At 41.3% G+C, this 23,868-nt stretch overlaps 1 protein-coding gene across 1 annotated transcript in view; it reads right to left on the bottom strand.

The window, feature by feature from the left end:
• Positions 1-283: 283 nt before the first annotated feature.
• LOC112047802 (neuronal calcium sensor 1-like) overlaps positions 284-23,868 on the bottom strand; it is a 45,623-nt gene continuing 22,038 nt past the window's right edge. Inside the window, exons 3-7 of the mRNA XM_052890220.1 lie at positions 16,540-16,676; positions 15,879-15,948; positions 12,800-12,870; positions 1,354-1,566; positions 284-834 (exon numbers count right to left, since the gene is read on the bottom strand). Of these exons, the coding sequence (XP_052746180.1) occupies positions 724-834; positions 1,354-1,566; positions 12,800-12,870; positions 15,879-15,948; positions 16,540-16,676 (602 nt within the window). The 3' untranslated portion in view covers positions 284-723. The remainder of the gene's footprint in view (positions 835-1,353; positions 1,567-12,799; positions 12,871-15,878; positions 15,949-16,539; positions 16,677-23,868) is intronic.

Genomic DNA, 23,868 nt, shown 5'->3' with positions numbered 1-23,868 from the left:
CTCGCTTCTGAAAACACATATTGTTCATAATTATCTTCTAACTGTTTCCAACAGCCAATGACCGGAAGGTTCTCCTCCTCAGGCGTCAGCTGCTCCACTGCAGTGCTTAGAGTAGATTGCAAGCGATTCGCAGACATTCGCTGGATGCAGATGGCTCAGGATCGTGATGTTTGGAAGTCACTACAAAAGGCCTGTGTCTGCAGTGGACTCCATCGGCTGATATGATGATGATGATGATGATGATGATGATGAAAAAACTTGCAATGGTGACACTCACCTCCTCAGGCGCGGCGGCGGGGGCGGGGCTGTGGTACGTTGCCGCAGGGGGGAAGTGGTCACCGGCACCGCCACTCCCTTGGGCGAGGGTCGGATGCTGGCCACCAGCCGCCCGTCCGACAGTCGGCTGCGCTCCGACGCGCAGTCGCTGCCCCGCTCCCGACCGTCGGACACTGACGACTTGGGGCTCGACCTGATGGAGCACTCCCCCATAGACTTCACAGATAGGTCCGTGTCTTGAGAGTGGGACTTCAGATCGGTCGTTGACCTCGTGTGAGGGTCGAGAGTATCCTGGGATTGGGACTTCAGATCCAGGGTAGTGGAGCGCGTGTGGGGGTCCAGGGTATCCTGGGAGCGGGACGGGTTGGTGGTGGAGCGAGTGTGAGGATCCGGGTAGGTCTTGCGAGGGTGAGGGTCGGTGGAGGGCGAGGGAGGGGGTGTGTCGGATCACAACACCGTGTCCAGCGTGTCCAGCGAGCTGAGCAGCGCGGGGTCGCGCGCGATCCAACGCGCCAGCTCGTCGGGGGTCACCACGCCGTCGGCGTTGGTGTCCATTAGCTGCAACAAACAGCGTTATTTTTAAAAAAGGAATATACAATATATCTTAAATATGACCAACATCCCCTCCAATAAGTCGGGAAAGACTGTATTAGGAATAAACGACAATGCACCAACGGGCGGGGATCGAACTACCTCCCTTTGGTGATCAGTCCGACCTCTTTATTTGGGCTTCTTGTTTGTATCTTTAGGAATAGATGACATAAAAGACAAACAGTGGTGAGGCGGCGTGGCCCAGCAGCTCGTACACGGCTCACTCACTCACTCACTCATTCACTCGCTCACTCACTCACTCACTCACTCACTCACTCACTCACTCACTCACTCACTCACTCACTCACTCACTCACTCACTCACTCACTCGCTCGCTCGCTCGCTCACTCACATGGAAGATGCGGTCGACGAGGTCCTCGGCGGCGCGGCGGGCCCCAGCAGCCCGTGCACGGCTCACTCACTCACTCACTCACTCACTCACTCACTCACTCACTCACTCACTCGCTCGCTCGCTCGCTCACTCACATGGAAGATGCGGTCGACGAGGTCCTCGGCGGCGTGGCGCGGCAGCGGCGGGCGCGCGGCGGGCCCCAGCAGGCCGTGCACGGCGCGCACCACGGCCAGCATCTCGGCGCGGGAGATGCGGCCGTCGCCGTCGGCGTCGTACAGCGCGAACACCCACGACAGCTTCTCGGCGCGCGAGCCGCGCCCCGCCAGCGACAGCGTGCCCAGGAACTCCTGAACACACGCGATGCTTTTTTCTTTTTTTTTTATGCAATATAGGCCAGCGCTTGACTACAATTAAACCTGATGGTAAGCATTAATGCGGTCAGAGTTGGAGCGCGCTTACCTAGAAGATGCCTATTCACTCTAGCTTTGAACGTGTCCAAATAATATGTGTCAGGAAACATAAACGCCGGAGGGCATTCCAAATTTTTGCTGTACGAATTAGAAATGTAGATGCAAATCTTTTCGTACGAGTTTCCTGGACATCCACAATATATGGATGGATGGTTGCTATATTAATTTTTTTTTTTTGAATATGCAAGCGCTTAGCTGCAATCATGCCTGATGGTAAGCGATGATGTAGCCTATGGTGGAACGCGCTTGCCTAGAAGATGCCTATTCACTCTTAACTTGAAAATACCCATATTGTAGGTGGTGGGGTAACTGGGAGAACGGTAATAACATCTAAACCGGCCCAACTGTCAGCCTCACCTGCACGCGGTGCCAACCAACCAACCAACGGCGATATAACCGTACATACCTTACCGGACTTCTGGTAAGAGGAAGCAAACAGCGGCTTTGAGATTCAAATCATCTCAAAAATGTCTGGTGCAAAAGGGAACGGGAAACCACTGCACTATTTTCCCTAGTCGTCAGTATGGAAAAGTCTCAGAAAAAAATGGCCCCGAGTTCCTGGCGTCCCTTAGATAGGACAGGGGTGCTAAGAATCCCCGAAGATAGGTGCTAAGAAGAAGGAGGCAAACACAGCATCTCAAGTTACGGTACGTGGAATGTAAGAAGCTTGCCGAAGTTCTGCGACGCGTCAATCAGAAGCGTGAACTTTTGCAGACCGTCAAGTCGCGTATCTAGGGCACGTGAGATACGAGCTTCTACAGCTCATCTTGATGGGAAAGGTTGCTGGTAGAAGAGGCGTTGGTTGCAGGAAGAAGTCTTGGCTGAGAAACATCAGAGAGTGGACCGGGATCGCGAGTGCCGCACAATTACTTCGCCTCGCGAAGGATAAAGACGAGTTCAAGAAACTGACTGCCAACCTTCGCTAGTCGGAGAGGCACCTTAAGAAGAAGAAGGTGGTGGGGAAAACTGAAGCTGGGGAGCATTCCACATCCTTGCAGTGCGTATATGGAAAGAGGAACTAAACCGCTTAGTATGTGTCCGAGGAACACCGACGACGTAGCGGTGCAGATCTCTGCGATGCCTGGCAGTCCTGTGGTAGCACGGCGAAGATCGAACAGTTCCTGAGCGCACTCCCCGAAGTATATCTTGTAGGACATCAATAGGCAGGCAACCTTTCGGCGATGCTGTAAACTCTGAAGTTTACAGTCTGTCATTGCAAGCTGGTATTTGTCGGAGCCATCCCACAATTGGGAGCAGTTCTCCATACACGACCTAACTTGAGCTTGATATATCGATAGAAGCTGTTTAAGGATGTCAAGTTTTTTGCCTGCAGTTTTTGCCTTAGACTCAAAGAATTGTCCGAAGTTGAGTTTGGACGATATGGTTACTCCAAGAAGCTCTAAACTATCAGAAATTTCTACAGACACATCCCGAAAAGTTGGAATTAGATGGAAGTGACTCCTTTTGGCAGTGAATAAACATGCCTGAGATTTTGCCGCATTAAATTTAACCAAATTTGCATCTCCCCAATCAGATACCTCATTTAAGGTCAGGCACAATGAGATTGTAGTCGCGGGCAACTTGTAAATAAAAAGGGAAGGAACTCCAAAAAACCTCCACTTGTCTTTCATCTCTCAAGTTTTAACAAACTATTAGAGTTATGGCACTGAAAACTTTTACTGAATCTTTTTAATTTACAACGGAATTAGTATGCAATTTTTGATTTCCAATTACGTTTTTAAGTTGGTCGACTATAACTTTTTAAAAAGTACGGACGGAAAGACGTGGCGAAACTATAAGGGTTCCTTGTGAACTGAGGAATCCTAAAAACAAGTTGAATCTTTGTTATCTTTTTTTCAAACACCAAAACATTGTCGGTCATTTCGTGACGTCACGTATAGCAGACATTACAGTAAACACTAGCCGAGGCCTGCAACTGCGTCCGCGTGACATTCTCCGATGTTAAGCCAAGGTCGGAGGCCGTAGTTACACTGCGCTAAGTAGGATTGTCTATGGGTGCAGCGGGCGCCCAGTCAAGGTCCGTTTATATCTACAGACACGGCGCCACAGACAAGTTAAAAATTAATTAATTAAAAATTATTTATTAATCACACAGTAACAAGTTTCTAATACAATAATAGAGTAGATCCCTGGCTCCCAAACTAGCTGTAACTGTATTTTGGGAGCCAGTGCGTGTACAGACACCCACAGGCACCGTCTACTCACACTGCCTAGCAGGTAGCTAGAGAAGAAAGAGGGTAGATCGATTCTGCCCCTAACAGCTGTTGTCAACTTCTCATCTCGCAACTTCAGTCCCGTCGTGACCACGATCCATGCAACTGGGTCGAAATATCGACAATAAAAATCGTTTTATCGTGGTATGTACCCGTTTAAATAATATTCATCGTTGTCATTTGTTAATTGCGGTCTTATTGTCATTTGTGTAAGACGCTGTCAGTTCAGGTTTCATGAAAATTACTCTACAGACATGAACCGCACAGGCAAAATATTCTTTCCGCGAATACTGGCCGGGCGCGCCCCGTGTCTGATAAATACGTTAACACTGTATAGAAGAATATTATTTTGTCTGCCACGGCACGTGTCTGGCACGCTAAATGTCTGTAGATATAAACGGATCTGTAGGTATGAGCAGGGCCAGCCGTGCGCCGGCCTCTAGTAATGACGATGTTCATAATTACTAGAACTCGAGAGCGTGCTTCTGCATAATCATAATGTTCACATCACAGAATGAAGATGATCCAGAATGAGTCTTTACAAGCAGCGTGGAAAAAAAGGCACGTGTGTCCTTGAAATCCGCGTAAGCAAACTTTTTCATAATTTTCTATTTCAAAATTTAACACTAACAATAATTACGTAAATTAATATAATAATCAATAATTACCAATAACAAATGACTCTATCTTATTTCTTTAGTTTCTGTGAACAGTTTTTAAAGGATTTAAAAACATAAGACGCCATTTTCTTCAATAACATTGAAAGTTACTACGCTTCGTGTCGTAGTAACTCGAGAATGTATTCGTTTTTGAATTTTGTATTTGGAGCGGCTACGACACTGTCGTGTTTCGTGCACTCTATCTGCCTATTATTCTTTAATCTGTGATGCACGACACTACAATCCCACCTGATGGTTAGTGATAATGCAGTCTAAGATGTAAGCGAACTAACTTGTTAGAAGGAGGATGAAAATCCACATTTTCCCTTTCCTAAAACGACATCGTACCGGAACACTTAATCGCTTGTCGGTACACCTTTGCCGGTAGGTGGTAACTAACCACAGCAGAAGCCTCCCACCAGCCAGACCTGGACTAATTAAGAAAACCCCTTACTTACAAATCCACCGCCCATACCACTGCGCCACTGAGGCATTCAAAATATGTATATACATATTATATACTTACTTATAGTATTCATATAATACGACACCGTACAGTACATCAGTCATATATACCGAGGGCAGCAATAAACCACCAATGCTATCGAATTCCCATCTCAGGTTTATGGCCCATCTCGCACCGTATAACTCGTGTGCAGTAACTTGACACCGGCTACTAAACACAACCAAACAAACAGTACAAACGTCATTCGAGCCAGATGTCAAGTTAGTCCGCACGAGCTGTACAGAAGAGCAGGGGATTTTATTTATGTATAGGGGGTATACACAGAAGCCTTTATTTAAGTATATTTTATGGTAACCTAGCGGATGCTCTCGACTTCATTCGCGTGCAATTCTGCTTTTCACAAACAACCCCCGGACAAGCCTATATATTCGGATTATTTGGCTCACTGCTGAGCTCGAGTTTCCTCTCAGAATGAGAGTGGTTAGGCCAATAGTCCACCACACTGGCCCAATGCGGATTGGCAGACTTCACACACTGAAGAATTGACAAAAATTCTCTGTAATGCAGGTTTCCTCACAATGTTTTTCCTTCACCGTTTGAGACACGTGATATTTAATTTCTTAATATAACCGGATTATAACATATCTATTTTTTTTATTAATATGGCTTCGCAATACATTTAGCCAGTCATCAAGTAATAAGTGAAATGTAAAATTCTTTCTAAAATGTTGCAGTTATAAAATAGTTATTTCGTTGAAATAACTATTTTAGATGATCACTATGACAAAAATGTTTTAGCAGACTCAGAAGTGATTACAAAAATAAGAAAACTAATGTCGAACAAAGTTTATGATTCACAACATTTGTCAGGACAACTTAATTAACAAATCAAACTGTAACCAAAATATGACCCTAGAATGGCAGAGAATGACCTTGAGTGAAGTCACGCACCTGTGAACGTTGTGTGTAGGGTTAAAAGTACCTTTGACTGTTAACTAACACTCCCCTTTTCCACTCAAGTCACTCTCTCCGCCTATCTCAAGTAACCAATAAAGAATTACCCGATTGGGGTTTTCTAAATTGGTCCAGGTCTGACTGGTGGGAGGCTTCAGCCGTGGCTAGTTACCACCCTAGCAAAGATGTACCGACAAAGACGTACCGCCAAGCGATTTAGTGTTCCGGTACGATTTCGTGTAGAAACCGAAAGGAGTGTGGATTCTCATCCTCCTCCTAACAAGTTAGTCCGCTTCCATCTTAGATTACATCATCACTTACCATCAGGTGAGATTGTAGTCAAGGGTTAACTTGTAAAGAATAAAAAAAAAAATTACACTACAAGAGATGTGGACGGCTCGAAGTCGTTGCAACACGGCGATAACAAATAATATGCAAAACGAATAATTAAAAAAAAAACGATGTAGTGACTCATTATTGCAATGGTACACCGAGACACACAATAGGCCCGCAGTCATCTAACTTGTCATTTTTTTTTATTATTTACAAGTTAGCCCCTGATCCAATCTCACCTGATGGTAAGTGATGATGCAATCTAAGGTGGAAACGGGCTAACTGGTTAGGAGGATGAAAATCCACACTCCTTTCGGTTTCTACACGACATCGTACCGAAACGCTAAATCGCTTGGCGGTACGTCTTTGTCGGTAGGGTGGTAACTAGCCACGGCCGAAGCCTCCCACCAGCCAGACCTGGACCAATTAAGAAAACCTCAATCGGTCCAGCCGGGGATCGAACCCAGGACCTCCGTTTTGTAAATCCACCGCGCATACCACTGCGCCACGGAGGCCGTCAAAGAGTAACAAAAACTGTGCAGACAGCTCTTACACTATGATAACGTGATTTGATTGGTCAGCGCGATAAACGGATTACAGACGAGCGAGGGGTGAGGGGGAACATGGACGAGCGGGGGGAGGGCTGAACATGGCACGAACTATTCACTGAATTATTATTCAGTTACCTCTCCGATAAGTTGGATATCTGTTACAGATACCGAATGACGGCAGATTGATTTTGTTCGAGGAGTTTTTATTTTATTTTCTATGACCTTTCTTTCTTCCTTATCCCTTGACTGCATGCGGCAGCACGTCTAAGTTAACCGACTTCCAAAAAGGAGGAGGTTCTACGTTCGGCTGTATGTATGTTTGTTTTTTTTTTTTTTATGTATGTCCAGCGATAATTCCGTCATTTGTGGACCGATTTTGAAAATTTTTTTTTTGTTTTGAAGGGTTTGATTCCAGGGTGGTCCCATTTTTTTCATGTCAGGATCTGATAATGGCATCCTGGAGAAATCGAGGGGAACTTTCGAAAATCATAGAGACGGCTAGTGCGTTTGTTAGTGTTTCCATAAGGTATTTTAAACAACTACAATTTTATGAAGGTCTGGAGTTGGTCTGATGATGGAGCCGATACACAGACGATGGAACTCGTCAACGATTTACAGCAGGTACCTTTTGTTTGGGCTTAATTTATTTGTATTGATGAGAACTTTCCACCTAGATGGGTTGTGACTGTATTAAGGGTCTGATGATGAAGACGAAGGACAGTGAAGAGAACTCCTCGACAGTTCACAGTAGCTACCTTGTGTTTGGACTTGATAAATTTGTATTGATGAGAACTTTCCACCAGGATAGGTTGTGACTGTATTAGAGGTCTGGTGATGGAGATGAAGGAGAGTTAAGGGAACTCCTCGACGGTTCACAGTAGCTACCTTGTGTTTCGACTTGATAAATTTTATATTGATGAGAACTTTCCACAACTTGTGACTGCATAGGAGGTCTGGTGATGAAGACGGAGGACAGTCACCTTTCACGTTTTTCTGAATATTCATATTACGTGTGAATAAAGGGGGAGTGAAATTTTGTATATGAGTTAAGGTAGTATTTTTAAAATTGGGTTTGTAGGACTTAGATACTTATCATAAGAAAATAACGTTTCAACTAATTGCTTATTAATTTTTGTTCACACTCAGGTGTGCTAACACTAAAAATTAAAAAATAAAAATTTTAATAAAAAAAATTCAACCGACTTTCAACTCAAAAATTAACCTAAACTAAAAAGCAAAAAATAACATCTTACCTATGTGCTACCTTCTGATCAGTTTGAAGGCGGTGCCAATCCAGTGTCATGTTTTAATTAAAGCCGTTTCTGAATAAACCACAGAAATTGTGTAATTTAAACGGCTTGAATTAAAACATCACTGGCTCGGCACCGCCTTCAAACTGATCAGAAGGTAGCACATAGGTAAGATGTTATTTTTTGCTTTTTAGTTTAGGTTAATTTTTGAGTTGGAAGTCGGTTGAATTTTTTTTATTAAAATTTTTTCGATCAAGCGATCTGTTTGTAAAATATAAAATGTCCCTTCCCCCTACCGCCAACTGAATACGTGAAAAATATAACTGAAATGAAGTTTAAAGTAAAACTAATACAGCTGGTCGCTGACTATGAGCCTCATAAGAAGGCTCAGAGTCACACAGCGGGCGATGGAACGAGCTATGTTAGGAGTATCTCTGCGTGATCCAATCAGAAATGAGTAGATCCGCAGAAGAACAAAAATCACTGACATAACTCAACGTGTCGCGAAGCTGAAGTGGCAATGGGCGGGGCACATAGTTCGAAGAGCCGATGGACGTTGGGGTCCCAAGGTGCTGGAATGGCGACCTCGCACCGGAAAGCGCAGTTTTAGTAGCTAGATTCTAGCGACTCGAGACCGTTGTACTTGGAGGTTCATGCAAGAGGCCTATGTCCTGCAGTGGACGTCTATCAGCTGATAATGATGATTATGATGAGTCGACCAACCAAAACCACCATTCAAAGTCGACATTGCCGACGGAACCCTACACTGCGCGCGGCCGACACACACTTGGCCGGTTTACTTCGTTTCAGCATAAATACATGCGAACAGAGCGTCCTTCACAGAACATAATGTGTGAATCATCAACAAATCTGCACACAGAGCTGTCAGCTGTCAGAGTGATCGATGAGCGGCTGCTAGAGATGTGCTGCGAATGAGGGAATAAACATCGAAGTTCCGTAGAAAAAAAGTGTGTCTCCGCCTCACGAATGGAGTTTACTCTTTCAGATCGACTGTCTAAATAGTGTATGTTGTGCAGCATATGCTATGTACATCTCAATACACACGCCTGAACAGTGAAAGGTGCGCAACCGAGGAGCAGCAGGCCGCGGCGTGCGCGCGGCGTAAGGTGCGCAGAATGGGTTGCGCACAAAAACGTAACGCTGTCATTCGTTCATCGAATTTTACTGCCCATATTTTTTTCATACAGGGAGCTATAAATGAAAAATCGATTCTTAAGGAGTAAACTCCAAAAATCATTTCAACTTTACATGCAGGGGAAGTATCCTAAAAATATGCAAGTACGAGCTCATGACTATGGGCCCCGTATGGGTTCGAAACTAGTCGGGCATACTCCGACCTAATATAACGTGAGTTTTAGCCGTGTTTCATAATCAATTAATATGAGTAACACTCACGATAGTTTAAATTCTAAAATCCTAAAAATATATTTTTCCAGATTTTATTTCACGACTTTGTTTACATTTTTAATGTACATACTCGTGCTAATTTGCAGCTATCTAGTAGTGATAGTCTCTGCGCTAAACCGCGAAAGGACAGACGGACATGGTGAAACTATAAGGACTCTTTGTGGACTACGGAACCCTAAAAACGAAAACAGAAGATCATTTTGTTGTCCATCTGATTGTTTGTCAAGGTCCTTTATACCTGAAATTGGACACAGAATACAATTTAAAAAAATACGTGTGACACTCGGTATTACCGCGGTAAAGCTATTGCATAGCATTTTTTTTTTTCATTTCATCAGTATTTTTTATCTTTAGAAAATAATGAAAAATAAAAGAAAAAATAAATAAAAATGTCTACGTTGAGCGACACTTGTCCAGTTGAGTCGATATGACAACGTCGAAATGTATTAACATGATGCAAGTCTTGGCTGATAGGTTTACTTTCGTTACGGAATGTTTTTGATTCGGTCGCCGCGCTCAAAGCCCGCGATAAAGCTATGCAATATTGGATAGAAGCAGGCATTACTTTGCGGAAGTTCATCATGATTATATAATAATTTATTTATTTTGCTATCATCCGCGAAAAGCCGACGAACCCATGCGACAACATCCCAGGTCCAACAAAATACTCTCTACGTACGTTTCACCCCGACACCGGAGCATCCTCAGGAGATGTTGACTCTACAACGTGCAATTGCAAAGCCAGATAATTATGCATTAACCTTTTATTAATACAATAAACTACAGAACTAAGAGAGAAAGATATTGCTATGCCTGTGTAGTCAATGTTCATCTTTCTATGTTTCAAAGTGTCCCATCACTAGCGACTGCGTGTAAGTGCGTGTAGCCGTGTACAACACTACACGCGGACGTTAATGTGCGAACACATGTCATATGTCAGATGACTTGCACGAGAGAGGCAGTACAAAAGACATGAAGGCTGCTAATGCAAACATTTCTGTATTCTGAGGGTAAACCTTGAACGATCATTTCCATACATTTTGGCAGGCATTGTTAATAGCGAAGTTACTGTTTCGGTTTTTCATGAATATCTTGTAAACTATATAAAAAGACGTTTTTTGCAAAATGACCTATTAAATATCCTTGAGGATAATTTTTAAATGTCTTTGAGATAATATAATCAAATTTTATGCAACATAGTTTTGCAAGCATCGGGCAAACTCTAACACCCAATTAAATACTAAACAATCGGGCTAATTATATTTTTATCCGACTTCAAAAAAAGGAGGAGGTTCTCAAGTTAATCAGTTTTTTTTTGTATGTAGATTGATTACTCGAAGCCTTCGAAGAATTTGAGCCATGTAATAATATTAAAAATAAAACTTGTAAAGAATAAAAAAGAATATTCAAAGTAAGGATGATTTTTTTTATTATTTACTCCATGGTGTGTTTGAGTCTATATTTTATTTTATGTGCCTGATTACTCGAAGACGCTTCGACTGATTTGAATAGACTTTCACTGGAAAATAGAAGAGGTTATGGAGCAACATATAGGCTATATTTAATCCCGGAAAAATTAGTGATTACCGCGGGAGCGTTCGCGTATTAAAATATATTGGCATCGGAAATATGAAGACTGTTAAATATATAGAAAACGACTTCGCACTAATGGGTCATCGGCGTAGCGTACAAAAGTAGGCGGGCAAAGACGCCGCGAGACCTCTTTGTAACCGACGACAAACTAGAGCAGGTTCTCATTTGTCCGAATTTGATGGTTCTTTTTTGTTGAATGAGTATAACTCAAAGAAACTAAAATTTCTCATTTAGATATATGAATTGCTTTATTAACTTAAAGCCGTTTATATCAATAATACAATTAATATAATATTCGCATGATAATGAAAAAAATATATGTCGCCGGGGAAGCTTGGCTCACTGAAGGATCTATAACCTCAAACCTAATAATTATCATGTTTACTCTTTAGTTATTTCGAATCGACTTATTATCTAGTAATCTAATCATTTTGCAATCAAAATACTGCTCCGTTTTGATTTAATCAATAATTAGTCTCTCAAGTAATGATGACAGGTGACAGGAGTAGAAAAGAAACTCTTTAGGTTCTGTGTTGAGATTTTGCTGTCGTAATGGTCAGCAAAATCTACGTTAATTAATTTAATAAATTTAGAATCAAGTTTTCATGTAATTAGGTTTTGATTATTTACTCTTGAAGTAATTAAGATTGTAAAACGTTACCACCATAACGAACGTGGCGGCGATCGACCAATAGGAAATTATCACGTAACTCTCATCCAATGGCATCGTGTCCCAAATGGCGCGTACGCGTGTACCGTCACTGTGTATTCACTCTAGTGAGGCATCCTGCCTCCGTCTGTCTCCGTAGTCTGCTGATTTAGTAATTCAGTTCTAATCGCGTTTTTAAGATGGAATAATCGTCTTCTACTTGTTAAGTATAGTGAAATAGTGAAGTGTTAAGTAGTGTTATTAAAGAAAGGAAAAGGTTCAATTCTTTGTTGAGCAGCTTGAGGCGTCATGCTGCTTGTCGCGTTAGTGATTTTGTTCGATAATGTTTCGTGATGAAGTAATTATTGATCTTAAATTGTTTACTGTGGGCATGGAGAGCATGTCGGGCAGGGTTGGTGAGTGTTTACTAGTATTAAAAGGCGCCTTTAAACCACACCCAATGGTCACAAGTCCTGGGACTTGCTCGATGTACTTCCTCTACCACAACTACCAGGGCAAAATAGTAAAATTAAGAGTAGTTTATTGTGTAAGCGATTAGTGAGGTTAAGCATAGCATACCTATTGTAATTGGCAGAGCTGATGACCAAGCTTAGGTCAGCGGTTCTGTCCATATTTTTATTAATGACTCTACCCATTTTTACGACATATATATATGTGCGAAAAGAGAATATCATCTGTAATTAATATAGTGAAGTGGTAAATTTTGTGCTGATTAAACGTTAGGGGCATTTCGTGGGCGCGCAAGCCTTGTAACCCCTTCTCCACACCCTGCTACGTCACTGTCGCTCTCAGCACTGCAGAAGCAACGCTTCTCTCACTTTCTCACTCTCCTTAGAGATTCGTTCCGCTCATCTACTACTTCTGCCTTCGGGCCCTGTAAAGCGATGCTTCTGCGCTCGCCCAACCCCCCCGGTGACGTCGCTGAGGTCCCCTAAGGAGCCTACGGCACTTAACAATCAGAAATAGCCTCACCTCGAAGTTGAGCTTCCCTCGCTGTTTGTGCTTCACCGTGTTGAACACGAAGTGCGCGTACTGCGACGCGTCTGCCGACAAACGATCATTGCATCATTATTTATTTATTTATTTATTTATTTATCTATCACCACCACCACGTCATGATACCACGTCATGATACGCCGGTACATTGACGTATCATGACAGGAAATAGACCTTGACAATTGTAAATAATAAATTGAGATATTGTCATGATACAATATAAAAGCTGTCAGTTCCTTTCCTTATTTGCGAGTTAGTCGTTCCTCTGCTATCGCAGAGGTAACAACTGCCAAGTGATTGCGGTGCAGTGTAATATATCTGTGTTGCATTGATGAATAATACATCGTATTGAAGATCAACTGTGAATATTATTTCGAAACCTGGTAACTGGTGCACTGTTCGGCTAATTTAATTATATCGGGTAAGATTCAAATGGAGTAATTTAGTAAAATATACAAGATTTTTAGTACATTTTTAAATTCTGTATAACTCTGAAAAGTGGACCCAATTACAAAATTCAAAATTTATTTATATCAAGTAAACTCAGTTTACAAGCCTGTTGACACGTCAGTTGACTATTTGTAAAGATTCTACCACCGGTTCGGAAGGCAGGTTCTGCTGTGAAGATATCGGCAAGAAACTCAACAGTTGCTCTTTTTAAAAAAATCATTCAGTATTAACATAATCTTTGCGTCACCACTATGACTTTACAAGGCGTCACATTAGTGACGTCATCGTAGCTGGTGCACTGTTCTAATTATATCGGCTAAGATTCAAACGGAGTAATTTAGTAGCATATACAAGATTTTTAGTACATTTTTCAATTTTGTATCCTTCTGAAAAGTGGACCAAATTTCTGAATATAAAAGAAAATATCAATCACACTATCACATCACACTAATCACACTATCACACTAATATTCGTCGTCGTCATCAACCCATATTCGGCTCACTGCTGAGCTCGAGTCTCCTCTCAGAATGAGAGGGATTAGGCCAATAGTCCAACACGCTGGCCCAATGCGGATTGGCAGACTACACACACGCAGAGAATTAAGAAATTCTCCGGTATGCAGGTTTCCTCACGATGTTTTCCTTCACCGATTGAGACACGTGTGTAACACAACACAAACACAAACATACTTACACACAAAATATTGTGTGTAAGTATGTTTGTTCCTTTTTTACGCTGCGGCTACTGAAGCGATTTGGCTGAAATTTGGAATGGAAATAGATTTTACTCTGGATTAACACATAAGCTACTTTTCATCCCGGAAAAATCCATGGTTCCCGCGGGATTTGTGAAAAACTAAATTTCACGCAGACGAAGTCGCGGGCGTCCGCTAGTATTCAGTATTCTTAGCTCGACTCAAGACTCAAACCCAGTGTCTTGCAAACCGAATGTGCAAAGTTTAAAAAATACATAAATTCCATAAATCTGAGAAATATAAAAACTAAATTCTAATTGCTCTTTTTGTATGTCCGGAAGTATACTGCTTCGCTTGCAACTAAACCCTCCGCAGTTCACAGGTATTCAACTTTGTTCAACTTTGTTCAACTCGTAGCAACTGACTTTGAAAAGTTACCTTTCCACGTAAATTAATTGACCAACTTTCCAAACGATAATCCACCCTATACCCACAGGCTAAGGTACACAATAGCACAGCACTAACGGCCAGTTAACTTCGTAATGAAGTTACAAGAATGCGGTACTCTTTGGGTATTTTGTTTAGTTTTAATTAACTTTCTGTTTGAAGCGGCGCGAAGGCTTTAGCACATTTTTGACGTTAAAAAGGCGATGGACACGAACTGAATGTAGAAATGAATGCTTTTTGCAATTTCCACACTTTTTACGTTAACGACTTTTATTTGGTTTTAACCCTCGGGCTCTGCTCAGTTACTGAAAACATGGACAAGTATTAGTGTTTTCTAGCACTAAGATGGCGCTAAGATATTTGTCTCTCTTACGTGCTACTTAAGAAGAGAGGCCGTTAAAATAAACTGATAATATATACTAAAATATAAAAACTAAAACCCGACATTTAGAATTTAGTTTAAAATTCTTGAATCCAGCCCTTACAGTATAGCTGTAAAAATGCAGTAACTTCTCCCGTTTTCCCAACATTTCCCTTCACTGCTCTGCTCCTATTGATCGTAGCGTGATGAAAAGTATACTATAACCTGCCCAGGAGTATGTAGAATAATTGTACCAAGTTTCGATAAAATCCGTCGAGTAGTTTTGTTTCTATAACGAACATACAGACAAACATTTTACTGATTGCATTTTTGGCATCAGTATCCATCACTAAACCCTCTGATAGTTATTTTGGAAATATATTTCATGTACAGAATTGACCTCTCTACATTTTTATTTTAGGCACAAATAAAACCACCGATTATGATTAACATCAAATCAATAACAACCGCACTTTTCATATTCCGTAAAGTCTATTGTTAACGAAAATCACAATGCCAACTAGGCTATATTCACTAACTACTGTATGATATCAGGATACTGTTAGTATATAAATGTTATATTTCACCTAAGCCCATATTTCATCTATAACCTCGTATCGATGTACAATAAAATATCTTGGAACGTTATTCGTTGAAAATTCAAAATTCATTTATATTATTATTCAAGTAGGCTCAGTTTACAAGCACTTTTGATACGTCAGTTGACTATTTGTAAAGGCTTCCATTAGACACTGATTAGTAATTTTGATCAGTTAGCAATAAATAAACAGTGACTACAAAAACACGTGTTTTAAAAATTACTAACAATGCCTAGTTGGTAAAATTCCTGTATATCAACTAAAGATACTCAGAGTTAGTGAACAGGCCCGCATATTGAATCTCTACATGACGTCACATCACGGCTGCCGTATAGTGCCAGCTATAGCTTGGCAAGTTCAACTATGATATGCGGGCGACGGGGGAAAGAACTGCGGGGGTGTGAGGTTGTGCATTACTACCTCCCTCCCGGCCCGCGCGTGCCATCGGTAGTGTTACGAACGAATTTGCCAAGCTACTAAGTTACACAGCGGTGACCACTCACCGCCCAGTGGGAAGAACTGCGAGAAGATGTGCTTGAAGGCCTCCTCGTCCACCACGCCCGTGGGACACTCCTGCAACAACGAACTACATTATTACAAGTTACTGGCAGTGGATTTACAATACGGAGGTCCTGGGTTCAATCCCCCCGGGCCGATTGAGCTTTTCTTAATTGGTCCAGGTCTGGCTAGTAGCTAGTTACCCTACCCTACTTACTTACTACTAATAACTAACTAATCAATAATTACCAAATAAAAAATACTCCATCTTATTTCTTTGATTTTTGTGAACAGATTTTAAAATATTTAAAACTAGCGGACGCCCGCGACTTTGTCCGCGTGGAATTTGGTTTTTCACAAATCCCACGGGAACCATGGATTTTTCCGAGATGAAAAGTAAATAATCTAGGCTATAATATATCTTAATACCAAATTTCGGCCAAATCGCTTCAGTAGTAGCGGCGTTAAAGAGTAACAAACATCCAAACATACATACAAACTTTCGCGCTTATAATATTAATAGGAAGTGTGATTACTGATGCGACGCTTCGTGTCGTACTGACTCGAGAATGTATTCGTTTTTTTGAATTTGTATTTGGAGCGGCTACGACACCGTCGTGCGTATGCTCCATCTGCCATTATCGTTAATCTGTGTTCTGTGTTTACCTGTTTGAACCCGCGGTACATGAGCTTGATCTCGTGCTGCGTGAAGTGCGAGGCGCGCGCCAGCGCCGCCGGCGGCTCGGGCCGGTAGCGCGCGCCGGGGCACCAGCTGTTGGAGCCCGCGTCGTCGCACTCCTCCTCTGCAACACGACATCGCCGACATCACCGACATGGCCGACATCACCGACTTGGCCGACATCACCGACGTAACCGACATGTCAGACATGTCAGACATGGCCGACATCACCGACATGGCCGTCATCGCCGACATCACCGTCATCCCCGACATAGCCGACATCACCGACATGGCCGACATCCCCGACATCGCCGACATCACCGTCATCACCGACATGTCAGACATCACCGACATGACTTATTAGACAGGGTATTGGGGAGTATTTCCCATAACTCTGGAGTTATATGCTTTATCGAAAATTAATAAAAAATGTTTAAATGACATGTATTCTAAAATTAATATGGCCGACATCACCGACATGGCCGACATCCCCGACATCGCCGACATCACCGTCATCACCGACATGTCAGACATCACCGACATGACTTATTAGACAGGGTGTTGGGGAGTATTTCCCATAACTCTGGAGTTATATGCTTTATCGAAAATTAATAAAAAATGTTTAAATGACATGTATTTTAAAATTAATATTTCTTTTGTAAATAGAGATCAAAATGTGTCCCTTATATCGCATCGTTATAATTATGACATAGCCAAATTTTTAAATGCCATGATAATAGGCTTGTATTACATAATAGTTGATATGAGAGTCGGAATTATTTGAATTACTTTGTATGAAAACATCAAAAGATTTTACTTTATAGTTAAAAAATATATTAATGCAGTTGGGCTCCTACAAGTGGACCCATCAACACCTTGAAGTTATGGGAAATACGCCCGAGCATCCTGTATATTATGTTTGTCGGAGATTAGATAATAATAGCGCCATCTTACATTAAGTAGAGTAACTAGTTAGGTAGCGATATCTGTTAGAAACGTCAAAGTACGTGTCGCTTATCTGTCAGTTGTTTGTCTGTGGACATCTGTCAGTTGAGGATCTCAGACAAAGCGCGCCGTAGTTCTCAGGTCTATTCAGTTGAACACTTGTGTTTATTCAAGACGATCCAGTAGTGAGTCAGTGGTGAGTTAATACTAGTTGTAACTTAGTAAGGCCTTTGCATTGTTAGTTAGTTGGCTGGGAGCCAACACAAGCGGAGAATGGGGAGTATTGGTTTACCGTAAAAGACTTTAACCCAACTGGAATCGGTTACAAGTCCGAGATCCGCTGGTGGCTGACTCCTTGCAATACGATAGTTAATCCTGGTTTACATTTGATAGTATCAGCGCTGTACTTGATCAGTATTGTAATACGAGGGTAGAACAGTAATAGTAAGTTAAGCGGTCGTTCCGGTAACAATTGATAGTGTTACTTTGTATATTTGCCATCCCTGACATACCACGATATCTTGATATTTAGTCCGTTCTCCGACAATCAAAAGTGGAATTTAGTCTATCCCACGTCATATTTTTGTGTTCTGTTGCTCATTTTTAATCGCCCAACTCGATTTTAGTTAATTTTGTTCAAAGTACTCGATATCTACTCTCTCACTTTAGTATAGATAGATAGATAACGGTTGAGTTTTGTGCAGATTAAGCTGAGTTAATTTGAATTACTTTTAGGCGATAAATTGCCTAAAATGAAGGAGTACATCACAAGTGTTTCACAATGTTAGTCGCACGTTAAACTTGTAAAAATAAAAAATAAAACACCATTTGCCAACAACAGCAGTTAGTGAAAGGGTAACTGCGACAGTTAGCGGAACACTTGCAGTTTGCTTTTGTTCGAGCCTCGGGCGGGGGCGCGGCCTGAGCCACGAGCGGGAGCGTTTTACAGCGGTAGACTCCGCGTCACGAAACAAGTCCCGTAGACGCGGCGCTATTCTTGTTTTTTTATTATTGTTAACAAGTAAGCCCTTGACTAAAATCTCACCTGATGGTAGATCCACACCCCTTTCGATTTCTACACGACATCGTACCGAAACGCTAAATCGCGTAAAAAAACGTACCGCATGCGATTTAGAGTTCCGGTACGACGCCGTGTAGAAACCGAAAGGGGTGTGGATTTTCATCCTCCTCATATCAAATTAGCCCGCTTCCACCTTAGATTGCATCATCACTTACCATCAAGGGAGATTGTAGTCAAGGGCTAACTAGTAAAGAATAAAAAAAAGCTGAAAATTGAACCCAGGACCTCTCAGTGAGAGTGACAGCAGAGTACCGACTGCGCCAAAGGTCGACAGAAACTACTTCAATACTATGAATACAAATACAATAAAGTGCTTAAATAATTCGTATCACAGAGCCCGCTGTCGCTCACGGCTTGGGACACACGACACTTTAAGCGCTGCACTTGACACATACACATACACACACACAGCATGCGGGAGGGGGAGGGGGGGGAGTGACACGCTTTGTGACATTGACTCCGTTTCCAGTGTGACAGAGTTTTGGAGTACAGGTACGTAACAAGTAGTGTAAGAGCCAGCAACAGAGATTTAATACAAGCAATATCAAACAAAAGCCGTGATAGCCCAGTGGATATGACTTCTGCCTTCCAATCGGAGGGTGTGGGTTCGGATCCAGTCCTGGGCATGCACCTCCAAGTTTTTAGTTGTGTGCTATTTAAGAAATTAAATATCACGTGTCTCAATCGGTGAGTGAAAAATCGTGAGGATACCTGTATACCTGAGAATTTTTATAATTATCTGCGTGTGTGAAGTCTGCCAATCCGCATTGGGCCAGCTTGGTAGACTATTTGTAACCCCTCTCATTCTGAGAGGAGACTCGGTCTCAGCAGTGAGCCGAATATGAGTTGATAGTGAATATCAAACACTGTCCCATTGGTTCAGTGGTAAATATATATGATTTTGGATCGCAAGGTCGTGGCTTCTAATTTCAGCTCGGAGTTTATGTCATTATCAGCCTACTTTAACGGCCTATTACAGTACTAGGCCTTATTATAGTAGAGGGGCTTTGGTGCTTTGACTTAAATCTGTACTGTCCCAATTATAAGATATAAGATCGATAATGTTTTTTTTTATTATTTACAAGTTAGCCCGTGCCTACAATTACCTTGCCTGATGGTAAGTGATGATGCAATCTAAGATGGAACTTGTCAGGAGGAGGATGAAAACCCACACCCCATTCGGTTTCTACACGATATCTGCGTATGAATCTGCTACTCTGTTATAATCTCACACAAAATACACTCGCGTTTATATAACCCTTCTGTAACGTTTCATAATCTAGTATAAATACACAGCAGAATGCAAGCATCTGCTCGCGAGTCACGTAACGCGCCGCGCGCACGGGGCATGCTTAATGACCCGGGGACAAATGGAAACAAAACATTCCAGAATTGAAATCGTTTATGTATGCCGACATATACGTACATTATGTAGATACAGTTGAATGCCTAGTTGTGTTTTATTCTTTACAAGTTAACAAAACAATCTCACCTGATGGTAAGTGATGATGCAATCTAACATGGAAGCGGGCTAACCTGTTAGGAGGATGAAAATCAACACTCCTTTCGGTTTCTACACGACATCGTACAGGGACGCTAAATCTTTGGTGGTACGTTTTTTCCGTTAAAGTAAAACTAGCCACGGCCGAAGCCTTCCACCACCACCTCGTCGGTGCAGTCTACGGTTTCGGATCATGAGGTCTCAGGTTCGGGTTTTTTCCTGGCCCAGACCTCCCCTAACCACCCGGCAATTTACTTATATCTAAAAAAAGTCTAGATAATTCTACTTTCATAATGAAATCATCAACTTTATCAAAAAAAGTTTGCTACAACATTGTACGATATTTTTAATTCATCTTGAATTTTAAGCGAGCAAGGACAAGCAAAGATTGTTGACCATACGAGTTTAACGTAAATGACATTTCTCAATTGATCTGATGTTTATTTTAAAAGGTTGCTAAAAAAGACCAGATTAGTGAATAGGCCAGCGAGCAACTATCATTAACATCAGACAGTGGCCATCTGTAGAGGCTAGGCTCAATAAAAACACAGCTTTTGGTAAAATCGGCTTATTTCTTTGGAGACGTGTGTGGTGACCGTTGCTCGGGTGGAGGAAGAGTCGTTAGTTTTCAAATTGTCGGTGAGTGACGTTTGCTGTCACCACACGCGTTCCATTTCACCCTTTATTTAAACTATATACATAATATATTTAGGTACATAATATTATTAATACGCGTCGTTAACACCATCAATATAACATTATCATCATAAGAATAATTTGCACGGAACCCTCGGTGGGCGAGACCAACACACACTTATCCAGATTTTCTATCATAGGTATACTTAATATTTGTTCTGCTAGACACTGTAACAACAACAAAAGCATAAAGTGTGTAGTTTATTGTGTTGTTTGTGTGTTAATGTTATTCTGTCACATTTGTTATGTTTCCTCGTCGTAAGCGTGACACGGATCCAAAAGGACAATGTCACCCTTATGTAACTTATCTTTTTAGGGTTCCGTAGTCAACAAGGAATTAAAAATATATAGTTTCGCTAGGTGAGAAATTGCGTAAATTGATTGGATTCGTTGATAATGGAATATCATCATTATCAACCCATATTCGGCTCATACAGCGCGTGCTGAGCACGAGTCTCCTCTGATAATGGGAGGGGTTAGGCTTTAATTCACCACGCTGGCCCAATGCGGACTTAACACACGCAGAGAATTGAGAAAATTCTCAGGTATGCAGGTTTCCTCACAATGTTTTCCTTCACCGTTTGAGACACGTGATATTTAATTTCTTAAAATGCATACTACTGAAAAGTTGGAGGTGTGTCGTGAGGAAATTTGCATACCAGAGAATTATCTTAATTCTCTGCGTGTGTGAAGTCTACCAATCCGCATTGGGCCAGCGTGGTGGACTATTGGTACAATCCCTCTCATACTGAGAGGAGACTCGAGCTCAGCAGTGAGTTGAATATGGATTGATGATGATGAGTTTTGTGTTAAAATTAAAATAACGTTTCCCGTATGCTAGATATTGTCAGAAGATAGCACATACAATGTTAGTTTTCGCTTTTTAGTTTATTTTTATGATTTTGAAGTCTCACTGAAATTTTTTGTTTAATTTTATAGAAGAACTTGCTGACGCCGCGTGATTTCACCCGCGTGGTTCCCGTTCCCGTAAGAATATGGGGATAATATATCACCTATAGCCTTCCTCGATAAATGGGCTATGTAACACTGAAAGAATTTTTCAAATCGGACCAGTGGTTGCTGAGATTAGCGCGTTCAAACAAACAAACAAACTCTTCAGCTTAATAATATTAGTAAGATAAGAAGCCACAAAGACAACTAAAACTTTTGAGAACATCTTTTTTACGTCAAGATTTAAAAAAAAAACTAATTAGAAACGATCCATCCAATACAAATACACAAACAAGAATCATACTCAGAGCATTCTTACCTTCATTTTGAGTCGCCTTCATTATGAGTTGCCTTCATCCCGGCAGCTGCTAATTACACTGTAATGAGTGTCACTCGTCAAAGCGACACTCACACTCTACTGCTTTGGTTTGGGATTAAAAAAACAGGACAAGTGCAAGTTGCAATCGAGTGAAGAGGGTTCCAGACGATGATTTATTGTTTTTTTTTTATTTATTTATTAGGTTTATTTACAATCACTTACACTAAGTAAAATAATAAAATGTAACTAAATTATAAATCACTATAATTGTAGTGATTATTTACAAATAAACACAGCATGAAATGAAGAAGAACAGTAAATAAAAGATAACTTAAATATCACAAATAAAGAACATACACACTAGTATTATTAACCGAAAAAGAAGAAAAAATGAAGAAAGAAAATGAAATAAGGTTTTTTAATATTCTTTCAAGTTAGCCCTTGACTACAATCTCACCTGATGGTAAGTGATGATGCAGTCTAAGACGGAAGCGGGCTAACTTGTTAGGAGGAGGATGAAAATCCACACCCCTTTCGGTTTCTACACGACATCGTACCGGAACACTAAATCGCTTGGCACATTTTGGTGAGCACATTTTAGTCATAAAAGTACCAAGTAGAGATGATTTTTTTTAATGTACCCCTTAATAACTAAAATAAGTTTGGGCTACTTTCTATTTGTTAATGTTATAATTTAACTTGTACTATTTCATTTAAATTTGACATACTTTTTGACACATTCGCTGCGGTACGAGGTCAATTGACCTCGTACGTCGAGAGGCTTCAAGAGTTACGGGGTCTATGGACCTCGTACCGCACTACAAAGCTTTAGTACGAGGTCAAAAAACCTCGTACCGTATCAGAGGAAAGTACAGAAAAATCAGTGCCGCAGCGAATGTGTTAATATTATAGTCAGTCGTTCATTCTATGCATGCCCCGGGCCGGATTCAACCTGCGCCCTACGAATCGAGAGCAGAGGTTATATCCACTGGACTATCATGACTATAATCTTTATATGTACGGAACCATAAAAATAATTAGAGCTCGTCTCTACTGGCGCGCGCTACACAGTGGGAGCTCTCTGAGGTAGTCGGTACTTCATACAGGTCCCGGGTTTTATTATAGTTCTAAAAGTCATTTTTAAGGTGGCAGCTGAGCCAACAGCCTCCAGCCATCTTTATCACTATAAGCCTACTAAATGTCTTTAACATATTAATTGATTACGAAACACGGCTAAAACTCACGAGATATTAGGTCGGAGTATGCCCGACTAGTTTCGTTTTAGTTTAGTCTAGTTTTTAGTAGTTTTGTTAGTCTTTAACATGTTGCTGTAACTTATACATCGGTAGGACCACAACTGCTTATGTCTCTCTTGTTCTGTTGAAATCTATGAAATAAATAATCTGCCAGTCTTTAAATATAGTTATAGTAATGATATCTGAGCATTAATGTTCAAGTAATCAGCGAGTCGATCTCCCCCGCCTCCCACCGCGGGGAGTTTAATCACACTGAGTACAGCTTGCCCGCGCCTCCCCTGCCCAATGTGCCGCTATACCTGACGCCGACGCTCCTGGCGCGAGCGGTCATTTAAAACCAAGGGGCCGCAGCTTCAGTACAAAGACTTTTGAACATAAGTGATAATGCATTTGTTGATTGCGGAAATGAATTACTATCCCGTAATTAATCCCGACTTCGATCCCGGATAACATTAGAAAAAGATTATTGTCTTTATTTTTTTTTTCTTAATTGGTTTCTTTAAATATTTTAAAATAAGTACATTAGCGTTAAATTAAACTTCGGTAAAAAAAAATTAAAATAAAAAA

The sequence above is a fragment of the Bicyclus anynana genome, chromosome 27 (assembly GCF_947172395.1).
Source record: "Bicyclus anynana chromosome 27, ilBicAnyn1.1, whole genome shotgun sequence".
Classification (NCBI taxonomy): domain Eukaryota; kingdom Metazoa; phylum Arthropoda; class Insecta; order Lepidoptera; family Nymphalidae; genus Bicyclus; species Bicyclus anynana.
The sequence above is the reverse complement of the archived record's forward strand: the minus strand, read 5'-3'. Positions and strand labels throughout refer to the sequence as shown.